At 34.7% G+C, this 26950-nt stretch overlaps 1 protein-coding gene across 4 annotated transcripts in view; it reads right to left on the minus strand.

The window, feature by feature from the left end:
- Window positions 1-26950, minus strand: part of Tlk (Tousled-like kinase) — a 138378-nt gene that overhangs the window by 27503 nt on the left and 83925 nt on the right. For 2 of the 4 annotated variants that reach the window (XM_085957495.1, XM_085957494.1), the window contains exon 3: window positions 24782-24867. In XM_085957495.1, the coding sequence (XP_085813621.1) occupies window positions 24782-24867 (86 nt within the window). Of the gene's footprint in view, window positions 1-4651; window positions 4817-24781; window positions 24868-26950 lie in introns of those variants that run through there. The other 2 variants (XM_085957496.1, XM_085957497.1) reach the window with 2 other exon arrangements.

Here is a 26950-nt window from a genome sequence, read left to right on the forward strand (position 1 = left end):
ATAAATAATAATAAACACGCGGTAGGTGTACGTACCTTACACAACACATTTTTTTTTTTTTAATATTTGGATTTATATTTTTAGATTTATTTGGTTATACAATGTTGCATTCCACCACGATATGCAGGTACCTATTCAATTTCATATTGTCGCTATAGTAGAGTAGAAATCACTCTGGTCTCTGAGCGAAAAGCCGTGTTTTTGATACCTTACCTACCATTAACACAATGTTTTTGAACTCTTCGTGTTCATGAATCCTCTATCTATAGTCCAGTGGTGGCGAACCTACCTATGCGTGCCATTGGTGGTACGCGAGATGATTTTGCATGGCACGCGTTTGAAGAGAAAAATACCTATAAGTAATAATAATAAATGACGGATCGCTTTGTATAAAAAAATGCAGGCAAATACTCTTAAAGAATAGGCAAGACGTTTAATTTAAATATAAATTTGCATAGGTTAGTCCTTAGACTTTACGCGTCACATATAATATTATCGCACCAATCTCATCAGGCAGCGGGGAATGCTGCGCCGCCAACCTCTAATTTCGATCTATATACAATGCTTGAGACCACTGTAGCGAGAGAATGCCTCATCTTATCGGAGCAATTCTGGTGTCAATTTGTGGTGACAGTTTCAAAATTGGTGGACCGAAATGTATGGCGTAATTGAAAAGTGATAAAGTTATATGTGTGTAATGTTCTGTGATGTATCTAAATTTTAGAACATCATTTTTTAATAGAATTTTTAAAACCTATTTTTCCCTTAACTGCCCGGCACGTCAGACTAATATTATTTGGGAAATTTTGGCAAGCGTCCGTAAAAAGGTTTGCCAACACTGCTATAGTCTATATACCTACTTATGGTTTATTGTCCCTAAAATTCACAATAAAATTTGCCATGTAAGTGTTTCGTTGCCATAACAAATTCGAACAGCAAAATTAGTTGGACGCTAAAATATCGAAAGTAGTTTGCCGTGTATAAGATGAGCTACTGACGGCATAATATTCCATGGACAATAGAAAAATATAGATTCTTCAAAAACGAAAATCTTAATATGGCTGGTTGTAAACATCAATGATACCATAAAAATATCAAGAATAAAAATTACACCTAGATATTATTGTTTATTATTGAAAAGAAAACGACGTCGCAATTTACACAGGACTGTAGGTAGGTACTTACTAATAATCAAGAAAATTTTCATTAACAGCGAACTGTATAACTACCGGGTTGCATTCGATGTTAGCAACGAAAATTCCCGCAAAATATACAACACTACCGTCGGAAACAATGGCAGCTGGCGCTTTAGGTCAAATGGTCATTGACCCTCCAAAAATAAATATCTTACAATCTATACAATGTCAATTAAAATTATTACTAGCGAGACAGACTGGCGAGAGCTAGCTGGATCAGCTAGTAATTATTATTACCTATCGGCTAACCGCGAAAGCGTCAACGCGAGATGCACGCTAATGTATATGTACGTGTGTGTAGTTACAATACACATAAGTCTCACGCTCAGTCAATTTAGAATCTGCCGGAAATACAAAATATTTCTTTCTCTCTCATTTTTCATATGTGAGACGAAGAGAAAGAAAATATCCTTTTTTTTTCTTCATATCATTTTGTCGCAGCATTAGGCTTCATTTTGGTCATTGCCGAGAGAGATATATTTTTAATGTGCCAAATTAAACATATATAACGTCGTATATGACTAAGACTCATACTCAACAGTGTTTTTCTGACAGTTGAAAAGCTAGTAGGTAGGAAGTTTTTATTACATATGTTTCGATTGTTTTAATCTTATGTAAATAGATATTATAAAATAAACACACAAAGTTTGGTTTTTAGTGATTTATAACATTTTTTGTGAAGTTTTGTCGCATTGGCGACGTGGCAAATGGACCTAATTTACAACAAAATTATAACGTGTTGTGTGCAATTTCGGTTAACGATGATTGGCGATGTGAAAAAATGGACATTTTTTTGAAGGTTAAGTACCTATCTACCTCTAACAATTTCTAGCACATCTAGAATGTATAAAAAACTAATTTGCAATACGTCCTTTAAGCATACGACGAAAAGGCAAATTAAAATAATATATTCAAAATTGACTTACTACTTTTTCGGGCCTAAGGCCACCAATGGTCGGAATACGCTATTCGGCGCCCCGGCCGGTGTAAAATAGGGTTGCCAACTGTCCCGGATTGGCCGGGATTGTCCCGGAATTGGAATCGGTGTCCCTGATCCCGAATGAATGTTAAATTGTCCCGGAAATTTAGAGAAAACTATTCCAAAATTGACATCGTGTAAATCCGCGGAACGTCCTCCCAACGTACGTTAAAATAAAAAATGTTTTGAATTGACATGGGAGCAATAATTATCCATTTCGCTAAATATATTACAAATCATAATTGACATCGATGACATCGATTTCATGCTCTGAACAAAGAGCAAAACGTTAACAAACGATGGGCAGAGTATTTAAAAAAGCATTAAAAATCGGTCGAGCTGATGAAAATTGTGTCTTTCATTTTGTCCATCCCTGCGAGTAATGCTTACCCAGAAAGAATATTTAGTCACATGAACAGTGTGTGGCCGAAGGCCAGGAGAAAATAACGTAAATATCGACTAAGTAAAGGCGGAATTGCAAATACGACTTTAGTTAACGCTTTCGCTGCTGAAGACTTAATGAGATTTTAATTGCCCCGTTTAAAAAAAAAATGCACGTTAATTACATCGATCGGCCGCCTGGTCATTACGCACCGTGTGCGTCTTCCGCGTCCAAAGTATTAATCGTGTGCCAAATTTGGGAACTTTTTAAAAACGGACTCACTTGCGAAAAAATTGGTGATTGTAGCAAAAAGTGAGAAAAAATATTATTGGAAAAACTCATAAAAATATAACGTTAAATTTGTTATTATAAGATTTAAAAATTTAATTTTTTATTATTATTAAAAATGTATTTAAATTTTTTCATAAATAAAAATTTTCCTTAGAAAACTAGGTAATGGCTGACTGATAATGATGGTGATGTTCAGTTTTCAGCTATTTGTCCCGGAATTGTCTCAGAAAAAGTTGGCAACCCTATATAAAACAGGCAGTGCAGTATAACATACTATTAATTTAATGATAATTACTTTAGCGACGAACTGAAATTATCCGCCACCATACAAAATTAGATAATTTTATTACATGTTTTCAAATCAAGTCAAATTTCATCCTTGTTTAAATATCAATTTCTGTAAATCGTGCAGCACCTGTAAGGCTTCCGATCAACGTGTCTGGAAAATTTTACGTATACAGTTCACCGTGAGCTGTTGTATGTGACACCTAAGCCGCATAGCATTGATATCAATTTAATGTCCAAATATAAAACACTTAAGAATATTTAATAAAAACCGCCGAAATACAAGGGAGACAGAAAACATAGGTAGTTATACCCTCATTTTGTGATGCCGCCCATCTGGACGATCCCCGCGTGCTATAAAAACCAATTAGCCACGCATTTGGTTGACGCTTACTCCGGATTCATAAAGTTCATTCACCTTAATTTGAACTTTGAATAGTGTTTTTGAATGTTCCGACCTCCCTGGCGAACCAATAAGACGCGTTATTAACTAAATAAGTACTTACGCGCTGTATAATCGAATAAGCATTTATTACACTTATCTTGTAATTTCTACTGTAGGTACCTCAATAACCCCATTTTTTGCATAATCAGTATTCCAATTGAAGCAAATCCTCACTACCAAAATATTCCACCCGGCTCTCCTGCGATTCCTCCCCGTATCCGTACAAAGCCAACGGGCGGTTTGTTATCAGGTAAGTAAGTTAGAAATACAATCATATCATTATACATATTTAAATAAACTTCTGAATGATTCAAAGGTAGGTTAGTATGTAGGTGCCCAATTAGATATGTAGGTATATGTGCATTAACCAATCGATATCTCATGAGATTTTATGGCAATAATATAATTATAATAGCCATAATAATTCCGTATCGTCGGTATGACAATATTGTTTGTTATCGTTATCATCTGCGATATATAGATAGGCGAATCTTCTTGGAACGCGAGAACATAGAGTTGTACACGCGGAGGCGGATCGCTCTTAAAAATCAATGAGACCGCCAGTGGAGTGGAGGGAATTGTTTGAAATGCGGCGCGGGGGGCGCACTGGGTCAGCCGAGCGGTGCGACGGCAACGGAGGCGGCCCCGAGCGGACCTTGCAATGCCACACACTCTCGACGAGGGGCCATCGCACTGCTCCGCGATGTCGGGCAACGCCGCGCGCTCAGCTGGCGAGCCGCGCCGTTGCCGACTTTATCGCGATTCCCTCTCGCACCGCACCATTCCAGTGAGGACTGCGGCGCCGAGTAGTCGTGTGTACGCTGAGCCATGAGTGATATCGGTCTAACAATACGTAAACGCGCACATTACAATGATAAAACCAAAATATCGTTTAAAAAAATAACCACGTGACAAAATAACAGCTGAGACATGCTACGTCTGTGATTTTCGATATGATTAAGTCACCAAATAAATCATTCATACTTAATTTATTTGGCGTGTTCTAGAGGAGCTGAAATGGAAATTCCTGAATGAATTAAAACACAGAATTAGTGAAAAATGAGAAAACTTACACGTACTTCAGAGTACTACGGTGAAAAAGTATCCAAGGAATTTTGTGTAAACTGCGGTTTTTGATCAAGTGTAGTTACACGTTCACTTTTAGGACTGTTCCGTAAAGTTAGTTGAAGGAAGCGTTGTCGCGGTCGACATCCCTCGGGAGGCGAAGCGGTCGCAGTGCTGCGATGGGCTGGTGACGTATGTTTATACCCCGGCGAGGTGATTTTTCGCGTAAATTTGCGGCGTGTCGAACGACTGCGGTGCGGTGAAACTGCCGCGGGCGAGCGATACGACTCGGCTGTCTGTGAATTTCGCTCACTTTGGGCTAGGGAAGAAAATTCGCTCCGTGACCGATCGGCTCATTTCCGATTACACTGTCGAGTGTTGGGGTTAGAAAGTTTTGTTGGGATATCAAATTGTACGTTCTTGCGAGTATAGCGGCGGAATGCCAGTGTTGTTGGTATTGATCCGTACAATGGAAATTTACAGATAAGACTAACGGAATGTGACGATGCCCTTACTATCAGAGTGATACGTAATGTAATGTGTAGTATGAAAGTAAGTATCCGAAGTGGGGAGAATATTTTTGTGGACATACCAGTTTCACTGTGATATGTGTTATGATTATGTTCAAATGTGAAATGATCAATACCTAATACTGCTATGTTCATAAAACCACTAGGTACATGACAGGAAAAAAGATACTGAATAAGTATTTTAATAGTTGTTAATCGTGTAAAATCAATGTAATCGTCATGTGTGTGGTATTTAATTACATTACAGTTTCTACATCGATGGGTTAGTGCAGTCCAGTTATATACCGAAAGTGAGATATTATACATAAAATGTACCGTCATCGGTAGGCATTTGAGAAAATATTGTTCTCAAATCTAGACATACAGCGTCTGTGCAATACCCATCAAAATTATTATATAAAAAAACCTTTGATTAATAAATCTAATCGCTCATGCATGACGTGGCGTTACTAACAGTATACTTACCTATTTAGTTGCAATGTCTTTTGATTTAAGTAGTAGCCAAAGTGTTTCAAATTTAATACTCATACTGTAAGTAGATAGGTACCTACCTATTATGTAGATTGTAGATATATAAATGCTGGAAAGACAAAAAGTTGACTTTTGGAACAATTGCAATTAAAAAATGGTTGTCCAAACGTTGCTACAACTAGTATTTTAATTATTTAGAATACAACGACTAAACTACACCGAAGATAAATTGCTCAACTTCGCGACATAGCGACACACATTTAAATAAAGACAAGTAAATATATCCTATACATCAAAAATGATAGTGCTCCTTCGTGGGAGGAGATTGAAGGATTTATAAAACATAAAAATAGCACATTTAAAAGATGTTTGTATAAAAGCTGCCTCAGACAGCAATGAGAGCATATTATTGAATAATACGTATGTATGTAATATTATAATGCAAATAGGCTACGTCATGTCTAAACTAAATAATTATGGGCACTACTGCCTGCCGTTCATAATAAATCGTTTCAATCATTGAGCGAGAGCGGTAGTTTTAATCGTTTCCAATCTAATTATTGTGGAGAACTGCAATCGCTGTGCAGTGATTTTTTTTTTAAATCTTAATACCTCGCTGTACATTGCACCCGATTGTTCAACAATCAACATCATCTCGAAGTTACTTCACTGCCAGCCTTTTTTATTACACTGTTGCATTTATTTTGTCGGCGGTGCCTGCCGAGCGCCGAGAGCGAGGCGGCCGTGTTTCGTTTCCTATTCCGCTAATAATATTAATTTGCAACGATGCGCTGGGTTTCGTTACTGGGCCGTATTGAGATTAGGGGCCCGCGCAGGAGATAAACACATAGCGGTATAGATTTACCTGCGAGAGTAATCGTGAGTTTTAACCGCGCGAAATGAGGGGCCACTCAACAATTTGACGGATGACCCTTTAGTTAGGACTTAGGATGTCGAAGTGAGATAGATGATCCAACGTTTATTTTATATGGATGTGAATAAGAAAGAGGTCAGTGTAGTAGTAACCTCGCATCAACCCCATGCGTAGATTAATTTTGCCAGTTTTATCCCAAATAGGTAGGTACTGCGTATTAATAATAATATTAAAACTCAATAATTATTCATACTTACCAAAGAACGCTTTAAAACCCGAATAAAAAACAGCGATTATTCCGTGAGTCACATTTTGAGGCGTTGCTACCTACCGGTCACAAATATTTATCAACAACAAAAATAAACCATTGTCTTAAAATGTATTTATTCCTGTCCCTGCACTAGGTTTTGGTTCCTTGATATGCACAACATGGCGGGAGTGCAACTTACCGACGGTCGCAACTTCTCTCTTCCTCTGCATATTTCATGAACACACACACACACAAACTTATTTTTAATTCCTTTCGTCGCCGAGAGAACCACGACTGCGGTATATCGATGTAAATAAAACGATCGTAGACCGGCAGCATTGCATTTACGCGGTTGTGGACCCCATGACGACGTCACTAACACTCGCAATACAGGTGCCCGATTTAAATGACGGAAAACTTGTTTCCAACTGATAATAATAATCTCCGTAACACGATCATGAGCACACATCATCTCAACCATTACTAATTACAACATTCCTTTTCGACAATACGTTTTTTTTTAGTCCATATCCGATCTAATAAGATCTTATAATACGAGCGTCCACGGAGTGGAGGTTTGTATTGACAGATTTAGTTTTTACGAGAAATGGATGTCAGCCACTTTGCTCAACCTATTAGGTCCATACCTGACTCATACACAAATTGAAAAACAATATGTGAACTTGCCAGACCCAGGATTCGAATCTAGGACCTACGACGCTTAAACCGCGCAGCCATCGTGGGTGGATCATATAGTATGATGGTCAAAAAATATGTATGTACCAAAATTTTACTATGAACAAATAATTCTATATAGCGTAAATCCATATCAGAAATGGTTACCCAAGCTTCTTTGATGCTAAATCAGTGTGTCGCTAATCCAGGGATAGGGTCCATTAAGGTTGAAAAACACCGCATTAGATTATGTATGCGGCATTTAGATTGTAGACATAACTAAATAAATTTCTGTTGATGAAAATGCAAGCACGAAACCATGATTATACTAACTAACAATGCCTACAGAAGCATTTAATGGATATAAGTGTAAGCTTCATAATATTTAAAAAAAAAAATCTTTTAATTCTAACAGGAAATTAATTATTAGCACTAGTATGGTAATGGTACGGGCCGCACAAAATTGTGTTTTTGCTAATTGCTTTTCAAATGCAAATTAACACGTTAATTACAAAATTAATTTAAAGGGCCCGTAAGGAATGCTAATTTTGGTAAAACTGACAAATGACAAACGTATGGTTGGATTGAAATCTTATTGCATAAAAATTCTAAAATATTGTGAACTTCGGCTATTCATTAAAAAAACAGAAAATTTACTGTTTTAAGAGTAGCCGAAGCACCGTCGTACTGCAGTGCACAAGACTTGGGCTTTTTATCGGGAGGTCCGGGTTCGATCCGGTGAGGTCACAATATATTTACGTATGTGATTTTCTTACTAACTGCACTACTGTAAATAGGCCTCATGGCCTATTGTAGTGTTAAAAAGAATATAACATCAAAAATGAATTCTGGTAGGCTGTAAAATATGAGTTACCGTCTATTGGAGAAAATACCTTCCTACCATATCCGCAACCACAGATTTCCGTAAGATAAATGATAATTATCATACAATTTAATGAGGTTGCCGGCGACATGTTACCAGTGTGGACCCGGCATAAGGTGTGCGCGCGCACATCTACCAAAATATGTCCGCACACTCATGTTATCATCCCCCGCACAGTCCTCACTCAAAAATATTGTAAAAGAAAGTTTTAAGAAGGGATCACCATATCCGTCCCGTTCTATAGCATGCCAACGTATACGAAAAAAGATGGGTACGTAGGTATTTTAGTGTTTAACAATAACCACCTATGTGTCGGGTCCTCTACATTTCTTAGTCTTTGACATGTTTCAACTTGCAAGAAACATTATCAGTACAGTCTTATTATAGTAGTCCTTATTGTGAAAACATCACAGTTCTTACAATAGTTTTTAAAAGATAAAAGTGTTCGTGCAATAAGCAGTGTTTTTTTTACTTAAACTATTTATAATACAAAACTAAAAATTAATTTTTGTAATAAATAAACACAGTTACATAATATATAGTACAATTATTATACTTATTAATTATAGAAAACTTATCCCCTAAAAATGTCAAAAAGGAGTGGATGTGATATTTCAAATACGACCATGGAATGGCTCTCTGAAATCGTCGAAACACAAATGTCATCTTCAATGCATTCGCAAAAAGTAAAAATCGGTGGCTATATTTGTTTATTCGGAAAAAGATGATTGTGTCAAACGCATCATACCTATACTCCGCAGCAAAATATGCTAGGAGAATTCACGCCTGGAAAGAAGTGGATTGAATGGAGGTTGTATATTAAACTTAAAGGCACTACGTCAAAAAATACAACGGGATGCTGTTACGAAATTGAAAAATTTGAAAAGAGGTGAATCTTTGGAGATAATGACGGAAACACCCGAAGAACGAAAGAATATGATTGAGATCGCTGAGCGCAAAAAATCTGGTTGCGATTTAGTCAAAGTGATAATCGATAATATAGATACTAGATAGGTACTACTGGCTATAAAAATAAAAGCTTCTACGCTTTCTGTACAAGATATTCATAATCATGTATCCTAAATACACAGATATTCCCAAATATTATGCGTTCGAATTCGATATAAATTTTAAACTTTGTCATTAAGGCTGAAGAGACCGCCGTTCAAATATAATTCAGTATAAATAGGACCTCGGCGTCGTAACTACGTCAATTTAAATCGATCTTTTCGCAAAAATCACTAATCATCGGAGATTTTATTTCAAGAAATATTATTATTATTACTGATAATTTCTGCCGCGCGGAGAATTATTATTATTTTACGAACACCTGCGAGATGAAGCCGATCAGAAAACAGGGCTGTCAAAATAATATTAAGCATTCATATTTTTTAAATGTTAATTTCAGCAAGTACGTACTGATAACTTGGGTGGATTTTGTAGCAAACATACTATTGATATATATACGGGTATATTATTATTATAACCCAATTCAAATTGAACATAGGTTGATACTCAAATACTATTATAGTATGTTTATGATTTCGAGAAAATAATACGATGGTATAATTAATCCATATCAATTATTTGAAAACATTACATTCGCACTTTGCACAAAATTACAAACACATTCGAAGTTTGCCGCACACGTACAGACCACGTGATATTTGCTTACGCAAAATCATCGCTTTTCAAAATGGTGAATTTGATTACCAGATTTTACTGCGATGAATCATTATGTTCCTTTTTGTCTTTTTTTATTCGTAGGTTTGTTTACTATGTACACCGAGAAATTTCCATTTATAAACTCGGAAACGATTTTTACAGAAGAGTTTTGGAATATAATGCAACCAAAACTGGAAAAAAAATCTATCATGGGTGTTGACTTCCTGAATTAGCTAACCCCAGGTCCATGCCACTACGTGAACCACAGTGGATATTAAGCCATTTCCACACTGGCAACAAGTTGCTGGCAACCTCATTAAATTTTACGATACTTACCATAATTGCTTAAGAAATTTTACAATAAATATCGTAAAATCTAACGAGGTTGCCAGCAAATTAACTTGTTGCCAGTGTGGACCCGGCATTAGATGCACAAAACTTAAATAATATATATTATAAATAAAAATTTAAAATTATAAATATATATTATGATTTATGTCTTCGACAGCCCTGATGAAATAAATGTGAAATATAGGTCGGATCAGTCACAGAGCAAATTTATTAACACAAACAACTTTGACACGACCTTTTTATATTAACTAGTAGACCAGATATTATGGACCACACGTTAAAAAATCATATTTTCAATTCTCAAGGCCAATTCTGTAGAACGTCCTCTTAACAAGAAATTGTATGTGTGTGTTTGTAGGGGGGGGATGCAAATTTACCGCACCGGATGACACCAACCCTGCAAGGATGCGTTGATGATCCGCACACAAATAGACAAATTAGAGGGAACGTTGGATAGGAGCTAAGTTTTCTTCAGTGTGTCACTACAATTTTGTAATTTGAAAAGAATGCACGTAACACAAAAAGGTTGTGAAGCAATTGTCTGCATTTATTTATCCATATCACTATTTTTGATATACAAAAACTTAAATATGTATACAAATGTATGTGCAAATGCGTAGTGTGAATGTATAAAATAATTACAAGATAAAAAGAACTTATATACCTACAATGTTTTTAAATTTTTAAATTAAATTTTAGACTTGACTTGACTAACTTAAATCAAAAAAATTGAACTTGATAGAAATACTGAATAAATATAGAATACTGAAATGTCATTTTGACATTTCATATTGATTTCCATAGTAACGCACGTATATATTAATAATTTAGTTGCCAGGACCCCAACTCCTAGCAACCAATAATAGTGTTTTACTTTTTACGGATTTCTTCCGAAATAACTTTTCATACAAAACAGAATTAACTGAAAATGAATTCAATTCTACTTAAAGATGGCTAAAAGTATTAAAAGAATGCATTGGCATCGTGTTCTGATATACATATTCTAAATGTTTCAAATGTCTAAGTCCGTACACTAAGTGTACTTAGTACTTACTAGTCGGGAAGTTAGTTAAAAATCGATTGCAAGATTTGTACTGGATAAACAACCACCGGACAAACAAGAATACGACCTAATAAAAACGATGTAAATAGTTGTGTAGGCAGATGGGTATACGTTGGGTTGAAGCTAAATGAATCAGTGACAGGCAAAAACGAAGCCAGATAAGTAAGGTAACGTACATACATATTATTATCTACATACAACTTTATTTTAAAAATAATACAATGAACTCCCAACACAACAAGCCACCTTCTTATCAGATATTCCTACAAACAGAGCTCATTACAACGCAGATAACAACACGCATTTGGCGATATTAATGTACAGACGCGGGTGCCAAATACATGCCACTTTTTTTATAATGTAATGGCCATGCAGACAAAAATATAATGGGCGATAACGCCGATAACACTGGAAATTTGATTTTTTTATCATTCGCTCGTCGAGTTGGTTGACTGTATGTAGTTGACAAAAACATTGCGGTCGCTAGTAATAAATAAATACATTGTGGGGACGTTATCTGCTGATTACTGGCTGCTTTTTATTATTAATAATAATTGTTATGACATGAATGCAGAGCAGTCTGTATTGAAATAGAAACGGTTAATCAATAATAAAAACGATAGTCGATTTTAACTTCCAATTAAATTTATATTCTGTAGCCGTCAATTATTGAAGGCAGTTTTGGCAGAGTCGGAATCATTGATTGACTATAATAATAATTATGATTGTCTTTTACGCTAAATGGACATAGTTATGAAGAAAGTAGCCAGTCCACAAAAATAAAAAAATGAGATATGATATAGATCAGATGCGAGAAGGTTTTCTCTACGTTCTGCTGAAAATAGCCAGCCGCAAAAAAATATTCTTGAAATAAAATACCATTTACAATTTTACATATATTTTTAATATCATGTTGCTAAAGTGCCATTATCTCAGTTCGACATTATTGTGGACTGGCTACATTCTGTATAACTACGTTCAAATTCGTATAGAGTAGATTATACGTATATTTCAAACGAACACAATTTTTGCCAGTGTGTAAGGTAATAGGGGCGCGTTCATTGACCAGCCTATTACCTAGTACCTATTGGGCGGCATGCAATCAATAAGTAGTTGGCTGATTAGTATGGATCGGTTTTCAGCCAATTATATATAGTATATCACTATGATGCACGTGAGCCGAAACTGAACGTGAACTCTGCACGATTTTCAATTGTAAGAAGACCTCCACGACCGCAGCCTAAAATTTCCAACCTCTATAAGATCAGAATCATTTTTATTTAACTATTCTAGCTACAACCTAATAAACCCACGCCGTACCTCACAGTCTCAATCGGGCGCAAAATAGGCGACTTGGGCCCTATGCAGTTTTTTTTTAAATAAAGAATGTCTCAGGGACAGTCGCCGAAGATCGCTACTGAGCGATTTTTTAAAATGCTTCTGGTAGCAGGTAAAACTGGTAATGGTGATAACTTATAACTGATACGTAATCGACTAATGGCAAAAACCCAGAAAAATAAACAGGAAATATAGAATTCGGCTATAAATTCACCATCACAGCTGCAAACTGAGTAATTATATAAACAGAACATATCAAGTTTTGGTGCAATTACCTACATGTCTTAAATGAGCACATTAGCACACTGTTCCACACGATCAATCTATAATCTACAATTTACATCTATATAATTCACCCACAGTCCCAAAACCAAACGAACAATCGGGTGCGACAATGTACCTTATTCAGAAATTAGTATCTTTTGTGTGACACAAAGTATTATTATATTTGGTCAATTTATTTTATTCATTTATTGTCGACCGCCGCGCCACCATATTGTGTCGCGCCAGAGAACCTCACCCACCCATTATCGGCCATTTTATATCTAAATGCACGACGCTGGAGTTTTATATGCTCGCGGACTAGTTAGGGAAACATTGCTGAGAACTTTCGGAGCAAATATTTTATCACAGCGATAGAAAGTTACACGTATTTATACCTTACATACGAATCGATCCGCCGACCGGCCGACAAACGAACGCGTCGCGCAAAATCGACTGCATTCTCCTCCATCTTGAGTTGCTATCGTGAATTACTTTTAGTAAAATATAACGCCGCGATATCGGGCATAGCAACTATTCGGAGTAGGTACTTGCGTTATGAAATGTTTAGACACTACGACGGCGTATATAACAGTAATTATAATTGACCCGGAACACTGCATTTATATCATTGAGTATTAGTACTGCCTGCAACACGATTACTGAACTTGGCATGCTTTGAAATGTGTTTGGGCAAGTCAAAGGTAAAATTGTACCTAAATAATTAATTATTTTTTGTGGGGTGGATAATATTGATTTATAATAATATTCTAGTGGATTTAAGTTTTGTACTATTCCATTTGAGGAATGAAATTCGGCCATATTTTCTGCCATGAGAAGGCTGATTTACTCGTAACTCGTAAAGCAGGAAAACGTAGAGGGCAGCAGAAACGTAGATCTTGGCTAGGCAGCATCCATCCGTAAGTGGCGCATTGTCATTGTGAAAGGCGTTGTGGATCTGACACGACTGGCCCATGATAAGGTGTACTGCAATGTGGTCGCCAATAGGGATTCCAATCCCGGGATCCCGAGCTATTTTCGATACCTATGAATCCCGGGATTGATAAACATAATCCCGAGATTTCGGGATTGATTTTTTTTATCAATTTGTATGGAAAATAAAATAAAAGCGAAAATATAACAGAAAAAATACTTTTAATAAAAAATAACTACATTAGAAATAAACTGAGTTTGAATGAAGTTTGATTTATACCCATGTGTAGGTAGCCGATTCATTTTATTTTTTCACATAAATTATTAAAAATGAGAAAGATTGGAAAAAAACAATGCTTCGCACTTTTAACAAAGTAATTCCACCATGATATCATACGTTTTACGGCAATTTCATATTTGGCTGATTAATTAGATTTATGAAGTGGAAAGGCCATAAGTACGCCATGATTATTTGCTTTACTATTTTCAATCTCGCTAATCCATTCATTATTTCTTTACTATCAGAAACAGCAATCTCATATTAAATTCACATTATTATTAATATTACAATATTATTTACTCCATTATACTTGTGTATTTCCAAGATTGAACGTATACAATATTAACAATAAATGTCTTAAATAGAATGAATTATACTAGATTTATTTTTGCTCGATTTTATCAATGTTATTTGTAAATATAAATATTTTATGTAAACAATGGAAAAAAATGCCAATCCCGGGATTGTCAAATTGTAATCCCGAAATCCCGGGATCAGAATTTTGGCTCGGGATTGGATTCCCTAGTCGCCAACCTTCGATAGAAGATCACACCAAAAGAAGAAATCGGCGTTCTTTAATAGCATACCGCAAGGTGGTTATAAATTTATATATAATGATATCCCATTTTTTCAGCAAAACAAAAAGAATTAGGTTGGCAAATTTCGAATTGGAGTCACCGTAAAAATACTTGAATGCTAATTTATATGACGTGTCTATGATACTGCCATATTATTAATATAGATGACATTAATTTATATACTAGCTGAATTGCCCGGCTTCGCCGAGGTCGCTTCGTTGATCGTCAAAATAATTGTATCTATGCATAGGTACATTATGTCAAAATGAAAATAATTCTGACAACAATAAAAGCCAAAGAAAATAACACAAATTTAACATGGAATCCTAAATGTGCAAACGTTTTGTTAGGTTAGGTTAGGTAACTAACAACCAAACATACCTTTTATAATATATATTTTTAGGTATTGGTCTTTAGTAAATTTATGATATTTCCAAGGGCAACTGATGGTCTATCTACATTCTACATAAAAAAAATTAAAACTTCAATTTCTCCGTGGAAACCGAGAAAATAAACTGTAATGTTAAATTATTAATAGGTACTTAAATAATATTTTTTTCAATCATTAAGTTGGTAAACTCCACAAATATTAAGATCGCTCAGTTACCATTCCGATCTTTTTTATATTCGCAACGGCGGCCATTTTTTATGTTCATTGTGATCACATGCGCAAATCAACGGTTTACAGAAATTTCACATGATTTTCCAACTGAAATAATAAGGCCGAAGTGTAGTATTATTGACTGCTTATCTACTTATCGCGACGGGTTGTCTTTATATACGCTCTGAAAATTAGTAAATAAATGCCATACTTAGCAGTAGTTTGAAGTTCTCTGCAAATAAATCTGCAAAGCTAAGTCGCTTGTCGCTAATTTCATATTATGTGGACCAATGGTACCCTTTTTGCTTCAATTTCATACATTTATTTAGGGCGTAGGCTCTACCTATGTCTATAGAAACGGATTTTCAATATGTATAAGGGCATTTTCGCCAAAGTTTGTACATGTTTGAAATTTGGGTAATATTATTTTTTCACTCAAATTAACCATTTTTATATAGCTAGCAGATTCCTTGTTCTATTGCTGAATTGGTGATAGCAATTTTTCAGCAAAATATTGATTAATACAATATTTATATCATTTTTATTATGAAATTGGGCATAATAAGTTTCCGTTCCGTGACTACGAAACTTAGCTTTTAAAACATGAATGAAACACTTTTTATCACTTAAAAGAGCTCTATTAGATTAAAAAAACCATACACTTCAAAATAAAACTACAAATAGTCAAAAAATATTATTGAATTTTAATTCTTGGGCACATTTCGTTCCCCTCCGTTACCCTATGTCTATAATGGCAGAGCATTTTTCCTTTAGTATTTGAAAAAACCAATCAATGTTCGTTCTGCTATTTTTTTAAAGACAATAATCACTTTTACTAAATTTTATTGGAAAAATAAATAAGTTTCGTTATTTAATAATCAAATGAAAAATAGTTAACGTTCAACTTTTTTGGGGACATTTTCGGAATGGAACGAAATGGTAACGGAGTGTAATTTGTAAAGCTTAAGTTACATGTTACCATAAAAACAAATTTTTGTTTTATGAAATTTATTTGAATTTTTTGATAGACAGATAAATATTCAACGTGCGTCAAAATAACAAAACAAATCAAACTTAATCACTAAAATAGACATATTTTATAATAAATTTCACAATACTTGTAAAATAAGGTAGGTAATAATTTTGACACACTATACATTACCATAACTTTATTTGGCATTTATATTATTTGTAACTCAGATAAAAAATATTTTTAAGCAAATTAACAATATATGAAAAAAAAAATCAGCAAGGGATTCAGACGCGAGTTCCTAGCGCGGCACGGAGTATATAACTTTTACGAAAATAATTATAGTCAAACTCGGTTATTACGATCTCTGACATAGCGAGATCTCGGATGTAATAACGAAACATTTGTTGACAATTGGTTTATGATTTTCGCCATACATTTAATTCTTTCACTGTTATAACGAGCAACTTATCGGATATACCGAGCTAAAATACTGTTAATGTGTCGACCGTTTTAAAACATTTCGACCCTAAGCAATAAAATCCGATTGGACAGGATGCCGCCGGGGTCGGATTACGTTTATGACACTAGTAAAGTGTCTAAGTACCTACCTTATTGGTGTTTCACCGACAATAATAAAAAAGTATCCACGCATATGGTTGAAAAATCCAAGGTTTGTGAAGTCCGTAGGTACCTACCAGCGTTAATTACAATAAACAACTTCTTTTGTAGTTTATGAATGCCATGCTCGTTTCGGGGATTTTTACGATGGTTTCCAAATTTTTTATTTTCGGCTTTTTGTGTAATGTGACATGCTCATTTAAAAATACCTATTCTCTGATATAACGAGTAACGCTTATAACAAGCAAATTCAGTCGGTCCCATCTTCCTCGTAATAACCAAGTTCGACTTTATGTTGTCTTGAAATTTAATTGTATTCATCAACATAAAATGTAGCTATACAGGTTGATTGTAATCAAGACGTACTTTTCTGACATTTCGTGAATACCTACAGTTCTAGGTATTAAATCTAATCGAGTACACATTTCTGTTAAACGTGACAAAAAAATACTTTTTCATACATTTTTATAAATTTCTATGCCTAAAATGTATGGAGAAGTTTTAAAATTTTGGTGGCGTATAACAGAAAGAGTATGACAGAGCCAGTGCCTGTCTCGCAATTATTTCAGTCTGGTGTTTTTTCTTTTCCTTCTGTTGTTTTTTTTTATCTCCATACTTTTATGTGCGCTATTTTTGCGTATTCAGACATATCACATACTTTTTTAATCTTTATTATATTATTATATTATAGTCAGGTTATTTTTTATATTTTTTAATGAAAATATTTTTGTTTTTCATACGAACAGACAAAATAATTTTTTTTATAATCTATGAAGAACTAAACACACACTGTAAACCCAACTTTATGCATGCCATTTCGTTACTTTTACATTCCACATATACGTTACCACCAATATAGTTTCGGAGTGGAAGTAACGGATTCTGTTTCAGAAGTGTTTGAAGCCAAAATTTAGCTTAGTTTTATTGTTAAACCTGCGATATGTTTTATTATATCTGTAGTATGAAAGATAAGCTCCATATGTGTAGTATGTGAAATAGAAATATGTGTTTTCTTACCTTATAAATCGTGGTAACAGTAGTGGAACTTCTTAAATGACCAACCCAGAAAGCAACCTGTTCCGATAGCGATACCGACACACACCAACAATTTAAAGTGTACATGGCGATCAGTGTTATACAAAAATGTTGCTACATTAAAAAAAAACATATTTATAGTGAAAATTTTTCGCCTTCATGCTAAAATCGTGGTAACGGAATGTGGAGTTCCACTTTTTCAAATATCCTGGGACACACTTTAAACGTGATTTTTTTTCAATATTGGTACAAATTTACGAAAAAACTATATATTTTCCAAAAATATATAATGTAAGCTGTTGAAAACACTACGAATTTAATTTTACACACTCAAAATTAATGACGAAATCAGACTTTGTTTATTTGAATTTATGGGTGGGACATGGTAAAAACGCACTACCTTTCGATCTAAATAATCAATTAAAAATATATACAGGTCAGATAGTTGTATTTAACTGATTGAATAGAGTAAATTAATAAATTTGCATGTTAAAAGTACATAACTTTCCAACATTTTATAATATAATAACTATGAAAAAATCAATCAAAGTCATGGGACATGCCAAAAACGCAATGTACAAACTTTGGCGAAAATGCCCATAAGCACTATAGGTAGGTACTATACTTTGGTATAAACACGAACCATAAAACACATATTAATTTATTTTTTGTTTAGATACACTTACTTGTTTGACAGTTTATTATTTTGCAAGCCATGTTTTCCACCCCGCGCCGGAAAATAAAGATATTTCAAATATCTTATTTTCTTTTATAAAAAAATATAATATGTTTTATAATGTTCATTCGTTTACTTACGGGTAGATTCGATGTCATGTATGTTTGTCTAGACTAGGCTTTAGTTATGAAGATTTTCAGAAATAATGTAAAGTGTATAACCAATGAACGTTGTTCAGCAGTCGTGTAAAATCAAAAAACGTCGGGAAGTGGGGGTCGGCGTGCAGGGTGAATTATGCAGTCATTATGCGTACGTACTTATTCCGTTTATGGGAACTGACTGCTACAGGAAAAACGAGTCTCCCAGTCCTGAGACACATTCCAATTGAATTTATCCACAAGTACTTACTGAGAAACATAGCCATTTGCTATGTACGATATCCAAGAGGCGACTGATGATTTCTTTGCAGCCGATTAAATTACTCATACCTTCGCCGTGACACGGCCAATATCTTTTTTATTATGCAAAAACTCTACAAAGTAGGTACATATTTACTTTATTAACAACTAGTCCTAGTGCATGCTTGTACATAGGTAAAATATAAATACAAAATTGTATCAGAATACTCAAGTCAATCTTAAGCAGTAATGTTAATTTTATTAGCCCAAGTGTGATCTGATGTGTGTTGAATGGGTGCACGCCCCAATAAACCAGACGAATCGAAAGTGTAAAGTTCAAGCGCCCTTCGTTGTGGCGAAGTCGCCGGCCAAGCAGTCAAGCACAGTCGATGACTCCACAATAATTGCCGATCCTTCCATAAACTGGTTAATCCACCTCGAGTTTCAACTGGAAGACTAATAATATGTAAGCGCACAAGCTTGCTTCGAGTCCGAACAATGTGCACTCGTCAGTAGCCTACAGCTACACCTACAGTCATACATACACCATAGTGACTGATAAATATAGAAACATGTATACACATATTTTGACCAATGCTGTTTGGTCGCGTCTATTTTTGTAAAGAACGAAATTCCACGAGCCTATAATAATTCCTCCTTCATTCAATAATAGTGTGCACAGAGGCAAGATTGTAGCGGGCTAAAATTGAAGATAATGGATTCTGTATAATAAAATTATATTAAATGAATTAAAACGACATGAAAATATTTACAATTGGTTATGAGCGTGAAAGATTCATGTAAACACGGGAATTATAAATTCATTATTGCAGAAATCAACCTGTGAAATTTAATGTGGCAATCTCGTTACTAACATCTTTTTACTAAGATTGTAAAGTGAGGTTATTAAACATTCAACGCGTTTAATGGAGCGCCCATGAAACTGAATAGTGCACCGCAAGCCATTTTACAATACGGATCATTACAATTTTATTGCTGATGATGGAAACTTTTACTGCTGTCGGTAGTAAAACCCACACTGTTCTGTGACTTACTCACACTTATGGATTGTTGCTTATGGTTTATAATATGCGAGATGCAGCCAAAATGGTTAAATCATAGAATAAAATTCATTCAAAAAACATGCACCTGGTCACGCATTCCTATATTCTTTATACGTCATGGTCATGTTGACTAGATCAGCGTTTCCCAAACGGTCCCCTAAAATAAAGACGCACTAAAGTTTTGCTGGTCGGCACAATATTTGGGCGAGGTTGCTCTTACTTCAGAACTTTTGTATAAATCTGTAGTTGTCATCCGGAACCTGCACACTACATCGACTATCGATATCGACACCTAATTAGATACCTTTGGAACGCAGACGACTAATGGATTACGATCCTCGTTCTCCGGTACACTGCCCTCAGCATGGCCCCCACAAGGGGTGGCTGACAGGGCGCTAGCCCGGGAGCCCGGCGTGTCAGGTTGAAAAGTTTAGTCAAATAAACACACCACAAATGTGCTCTGATAGTAAAAAAAAAGTCGCCTGCGGTATATTTCACTTTAAAAATATTAACATTTACAGTGGCTATGTGATTCAATTCGATGTGATTATGATTGATATAATTAATTGATAATTCACGTGTAGAAATTTATTTTAATTATTTTTAGTGCTTCCTGACTAATAAAAATGGCTATTTATCAAATATATTGAAGGGCGCATGTTACTTGACTACCAGAAAAGAGGGTCGCGACCAGTGAGTGCTTCATAATTGAATGCCGAGAGCCGACAACTCAATAATTAGTTGATTTATATAAAAATACGAAAAATCGCTAACGATACACAAACGGCCTTAATTTTGGAAGCCTGGAATTCCATTAGAGATACCATTTAGGGAACACTAAAGTGTAGAATATTAAACTGCCCATAGCCTTAGCGATATGTATGGGGGCACGCCAAACATCCTTGCCTGGGGCCCGCTTCAGGATGTGGGGGCCATGGCCCTCAGCCACCAATATCAGTGAATGTAGTTCCTAAACGTAACATGGTTACACGCGCTGTACGCATATGTGTATAATCCTCTTCGATACTTTTATCAAGTCTTTCATTTCAATCATCAGTTTCGCAAACAAAAATTACAACGATATATAATAATAAAAATACAAACCTCTACTCTATGGAGGGGCATATGATCCTATTAGGATCGGACATGGTCGGATATAATTTTTAAACAAATTATTTAGCGTAGTGTTGCTACAAATTAACTGTGATAAGCAACATCTCGATTTCGTTTAAATAACTACGGTTGTTGATCCTACCTCCGCGTCGATCATGTTCGAGATCGGTTGTTGTGTGTGAGAACTAAAACTAACACGGAAAGTCAAAATCTTTCTATTTCTCGGTGTAACAGAGTGCCAAACGATATTTTCGTATTCAAATGTTGGTAACGAGGAACTCATCCTCGGAAGTTATTATTACGTTGCACACACCAACCACATGGCTGTGCGACAAGAAAGTGACATGAAATGATTCGGGAGTCAGCAGTCAGAGACAACAGTAAAAGTTAAGTAATCTGGTCTACTGTTGATATACATTTAATTAGGTATCGACTATTATTAAATCCGATAGCCATTGACATCAGCAGTCATCAATCCAATACAATTTTATTGTCAGGGGCGGATTTGTCGGTACTTGTGCACAGAAGTGGGGCCTAGCTCTGCCAAGGGTGGGTCCCTAATTGAAAAAAAGACCAAACCATCGGCAACGAAAGTTTGAAAAATATGAAAACGATGTTCTTATAATATTATGGAAATAGTCATTATTGAAGGCTCGATGCAATATCTTTAAGAGTTTATAGATAATCTCGAGGATCCCAGGTTCGAATCCTGGGTCTGCCAAGTACAAATATTGTTTTTCAATTTGTGTGAGAGTCAGAGTATGGACCTAATAGGTTGAGCAAGTGGCTGACATACATTTCTCGTAAAAATTTAATCTGTTAATACAAACCTCCACTCTGTGGAGACCATATTATGATCCTATTCGGTACGGACATAGTCAAAAGAAAGAAGATAATCTCGAATAAAAGTTAATTTATAACAAAACCTAAGAAGGTAATCAATATTATATTGAAAAATTTGGCGGAGCCCCTTTAGAAAATAAATTAAAAATGATTGTGGAACAGTTTTTAACAAGGCCCTCTATAATAGTATGAGATCTACATTTGTAACATATTTTTTGTAGATTTGGAGAAGAAAAGAGATTAAATAAAATCGATACTGGAGCTATATAATTTTATTTTAGGTGCAATATTGATGATGCGAAGAAAAATGACATAATTAAAAAATAATGAGTAAGTACCTAACTAAGTACTTTAATAATATATATTATTCAATTGAGAAAATCTACACTACCATTTTTTTATAGATACAGATTGTTTTAAAAATATAAAAAGAAATGTATTTTATTCTATGGGGCGCCCGAATGGTTAAATCCGCCACTGTGGACCTGTTACTTGACCGTGTTGCAAATTACAACTAAATAATTGATATTGGCACATATTATGTCCAAAGCAGATCTATGCCGACTTATGACACGGTTGTACTGTGTAAGTAAACGATCCTTATTTGAAGATCTGATGGATACCAATCCCCGCAACATATCGACGTTTATATTGTCGCATCACTTGCAGTTTACAAAAATGGCGCCGCCCAATCAAGCAAGTCCGTGCTCAAAATAAACATACATTTTACATACAGTCGTTTAGTATCGACAATGATTGGCGGTCATCCAAAAAAAATCTCATCAGAAAACTATTCATTACGCCCATCTAACTCTATCTTCTCTTCCTGGCACCTAACTTATGATACGTACCTATAATTTTTTGTATGTTCTACTTAATATTAGCAACCGAATCGTTACAACTTAGAATGATCCACCACGTATAGTAATTGTACGGCATGTACGTAGAAAAATCTACCTACGTACCAGCGTCGAGCGGTGACTTTTGCATTAAGGGATGTGTGCAACACCTGTTTAAGTTTATCCCATATTCTTCCACACTCGAGAGCGGTTGCCTGTTATTCCACACCCGTAAGGTATTTCAGTTCCCATTATTTCTGAGTTGCCTGATATTAATATTATAGCTACTTTAATGACAATTTCCAAAGAGAACGTAAATTATTTTCTCGTGTACTTTTCACAGCCAATATTGGAAGCAGCCAAAATGCTGCGATTCGCGAAACAGTATTTTCTACCCACAAAATCTCAAATAGGTATAGTGGCAGTGGCGACCGGTGAGTTATTTTACTGGGAGTTCACTTTTTTCACCTTTTGACTGCCGTAAAAAGGCATTTGCCTTCATCAAAACTTCACCAAAAAATCAAAAAAAAAAAACTATTGGTTTTTTTAATTTAGTGCATTTAAAAGAAATAATAAATAACTCACTATTTATTATTTGTTGTACCTCTAAAAACAGTTTTTCTTGAAAAAAAATGGATTTTAAACTTTAACACAAACTATTTTGTTTTGACCGAATTATTAGTAGTACCGAAATATCTCGTATCTGGCAGTGACCGGGATTTATTGTTCATTTGTATGAGAAATCCATTCTTCTGTTTTTCATCGACACAAATTTTTCAATTACGCGTTTGTTGAAGTCAGGAATCTCTTGTATCATTCTTTTTTCGATACTGAGCATACATAATGCGTTCAATCTTGATTGCGCGATGGTGTTTCTACTAAAACACTTGATCCGTTTGAGTGTGAAAAAACATCTTTCGCTTTCCACTGATGTCATCGGAATAGTAAAAATTAAATTTAATAGTAAAACCATTTCCGTAAATGTGTCAATGAGAATTTTTTCGATTAAAATGTTTTATAATGCTGAGGCGCCATCAGCATTATAAAAATTATCCAAGCTGTAAATAACAGACAATTCATTTTTGAGTTTATTTTTATCTCAAAAGTCAGACGTATTACAGAGCTAGTTTGAAGAGATATCATAATTGATAAACATTGTGAATTTAGTTATCAAACTGAAAAAAAACTTGAAGTTTATTTTTAAATTGTACTTCGCCTAAATTTGAGAAATGTTGTCAACATGTGCAGAAATTTAAATGCGTACTGTGAAAAGAATTTATTTTTATAATAATATTGAATAAAAATTGTCATACAATAATTGTACGTGTGATACGGGCTGTATTGTTTTAAAACCGATGAATCTGCGTTCGGGCCGAGAGCGACTTGAACTGTCGCTCCCGAGCACGTAGAAAAAATATTTACGTATTGCTGTTCCACGCGCCAGACGACGCTCTTTCTCATTGCAAAGAAATCGAAATTAGATTACTGGGCGCTTTGGTCGAGCGATGGCGAATATCGCTCACATCAACATATAATATTATTATTTAAAATAGCCGGTTAAAAACACATATTAGAATTTGTTTTTGTATATGAATTAATGACTACGGTAATAGATCAGAACACTTTTAATTAATCAAATATAAATTAAATACTCATTTAAAAAAAGTCTTTTCGCATAAATTGAGTGGGTGGGTGTGCACCGCTCCAACGCTCTCAAGGGAGAATCGCCACTGTATAGTGGTATATTATAATTAGTTCGGTCGATATATTTTTTACATTGAATAGCGCCAGGATTGATGGGTGGTTTTTAACTGAGAGGCTCTCACCTTGGCACCGAGGAAGCGCATCTCCAGCAGCTCTTGTTTGCGGGGGTCGATCGCCGCCTGGAAGTGCTCCATCTTGACGCCAGCGCCTGTAACCACAAAGCGATCACGTCAGGAAAGAAGAATAATATTATGTCCACACCGCGACAGATTTAATACCTAATAAGTACAGATTGTTATTGAGACAGAGATTCGTAGATAAAATAATGTTTTTCAGCCATTCTCCATGTTTACACGTAACAAAAAATAGTAAGACACGGTTAACCAACCAATACAAAAAATGCGACAGAAGTATGATTGATCAGACAAATTTAAACAATAATATGGGCATTTTCGCCAAAGTTTGTACATGTTTGAAATTTGGGTAATATTATTTTTTCACTCAAATTAACCATTTTTATATAGCTAGCAGATTCCTTGTTCTATTGCTGAATTGGTGATAGCAATTTTTCAGCAAAATATTGATTAATACAATATTTATATCATTTTTATTATGAAATTGGGCATAATAAGTTTCCGTTCCGTGACTACGAAACTTAGCTTTTAAAACATGAATGAAACACTTTTTATCACTTAAAAGAGCTCTATTAGATTAAAAAAACCATACACTTCAAAATAAAACTACAAATAGTCAAAAAATATTATTGAATTTTAATTCTTGGGCACATTTCGTTCCCCTCCGTTACCCTATGTCTATAATGGCAGAGCATTTTTCCTTTAGTATTTGAAAAAACCAATCAATGTTCGTTCTGCTATTTTTTTAAAGACAATAATCACTTTTACTAAATTTTATTGGAAAAATAAATAAGTTTCGTTATTTAATAATCAAATGAAAAATAGTTAACGTTCAACTTTTTTGGGGACATTTTCGGAATGGAACGAAATGGTAACGGAGTGTAATTTGTAAAGCTTAAGTTACATGTTACCATAAAAACAAATTTTTGTTTTATGAAATTTATTTGAATTTTTTGATAGACAGATAAATATTCAACGTGCGTCAAAATAACAAAACAAATCAAACTTAATCACTAAAATAGACATATTTTATAATAAATTTCACAATACTTGTAAAATAAGGTAGGTAATAATTTTGACACACTATACATTACCATAACTTTATTTGGCATTTATATTATTTGTAACTCAGATAAAAAATATTTTTAAGCAAATTAACAATATATGAAAAAAAAAATCAGCAAGGGATTCAGACGCGAGTTCCTAGCGCGGCACGGAGTATATAACTTTTACGAAAATAATTATAGTCAAACTCGGTTATTACGATCTCTGACATAGCGAGATCTCGGATGTAATAACGAAACATTTGTTGACAATTGGTTTATGATTTTCGCCATACATTTAATTCTTTCACTGTTATAACGAGCAACTTATCGGATATACCGAGCTAAAATACTGTTAATGTGTCGACCGTTTTAAAACATTTCGACCCTAAGCAATAAAATCCGATTGGACAGGATGCCGCCGGGGTCGGATTACGTTTATGACACTAGTAAAGTGTCTAAGTACCTACCTTATTGGTGTTTCACCGACAATAATAAAAAAGTATCCACGCATATGGTTGAAAAATCCAAGGTTTGTGAAGTCCGTAGGTACCTACCAGCGTTAATTACAATAAACAACTTCTTTTGTAGTTTATGAATGCCATGCTCGTTTCGGGGATTTTTACGATGGTTTCCAAATTTTTTATTTTCGGCTTTTTGTGTAATGTGACATGCTCATTTAAAAATACCTATTCTCTGATATAACGAGTAACGCTTATAACAAGCAAATTCAGTCGGTCCCATCTTCCTCGTAATAACCAAGTTCGACTTTATGTTGTCTTGAAATTTAATTGTATTCATCAACATAAAATGTAGCTATACAGGTTGATTGTAATCAAGACGTACTTTTCTGACATTTCGTGAATACCTACAGTTCTAGGTATTAAATCTAATCGAGTACACATTTCTGTTAAACGTGACAAAAAAATACTTTTTCATACATTTTTATAAATTTCTATGCCTAAAATGTATGGAGAAGTTTTAAAATTTTGGTGGCGTATAACAGAAAGAGTATGACAGAGCCAGTGCCTGTCTCGCAATTATTTCAGTCTGGTGTTTTTTCTTTTCCTTCTGTTGTTTTTTTTTATCTCCATACTTTTATGTGCGCTATTTT

This window comes from Rhyacophila brunnea, unplaced genomic scaffold, assembly GCF_057557595.1.
Source record: "Rhyacophila brunnea isolate RB1 unplaced genomic scaffold, BYU_Rbru_1.0 scaffold_7, whole genome shotgun sequence".
Lineage (NCBI taxonomy): Eukaryota > Metazoa > Arthropoda > Insecta > Trichoptera > Rhyacophilidae > Rhyacophila > Rhyacophila brunnea.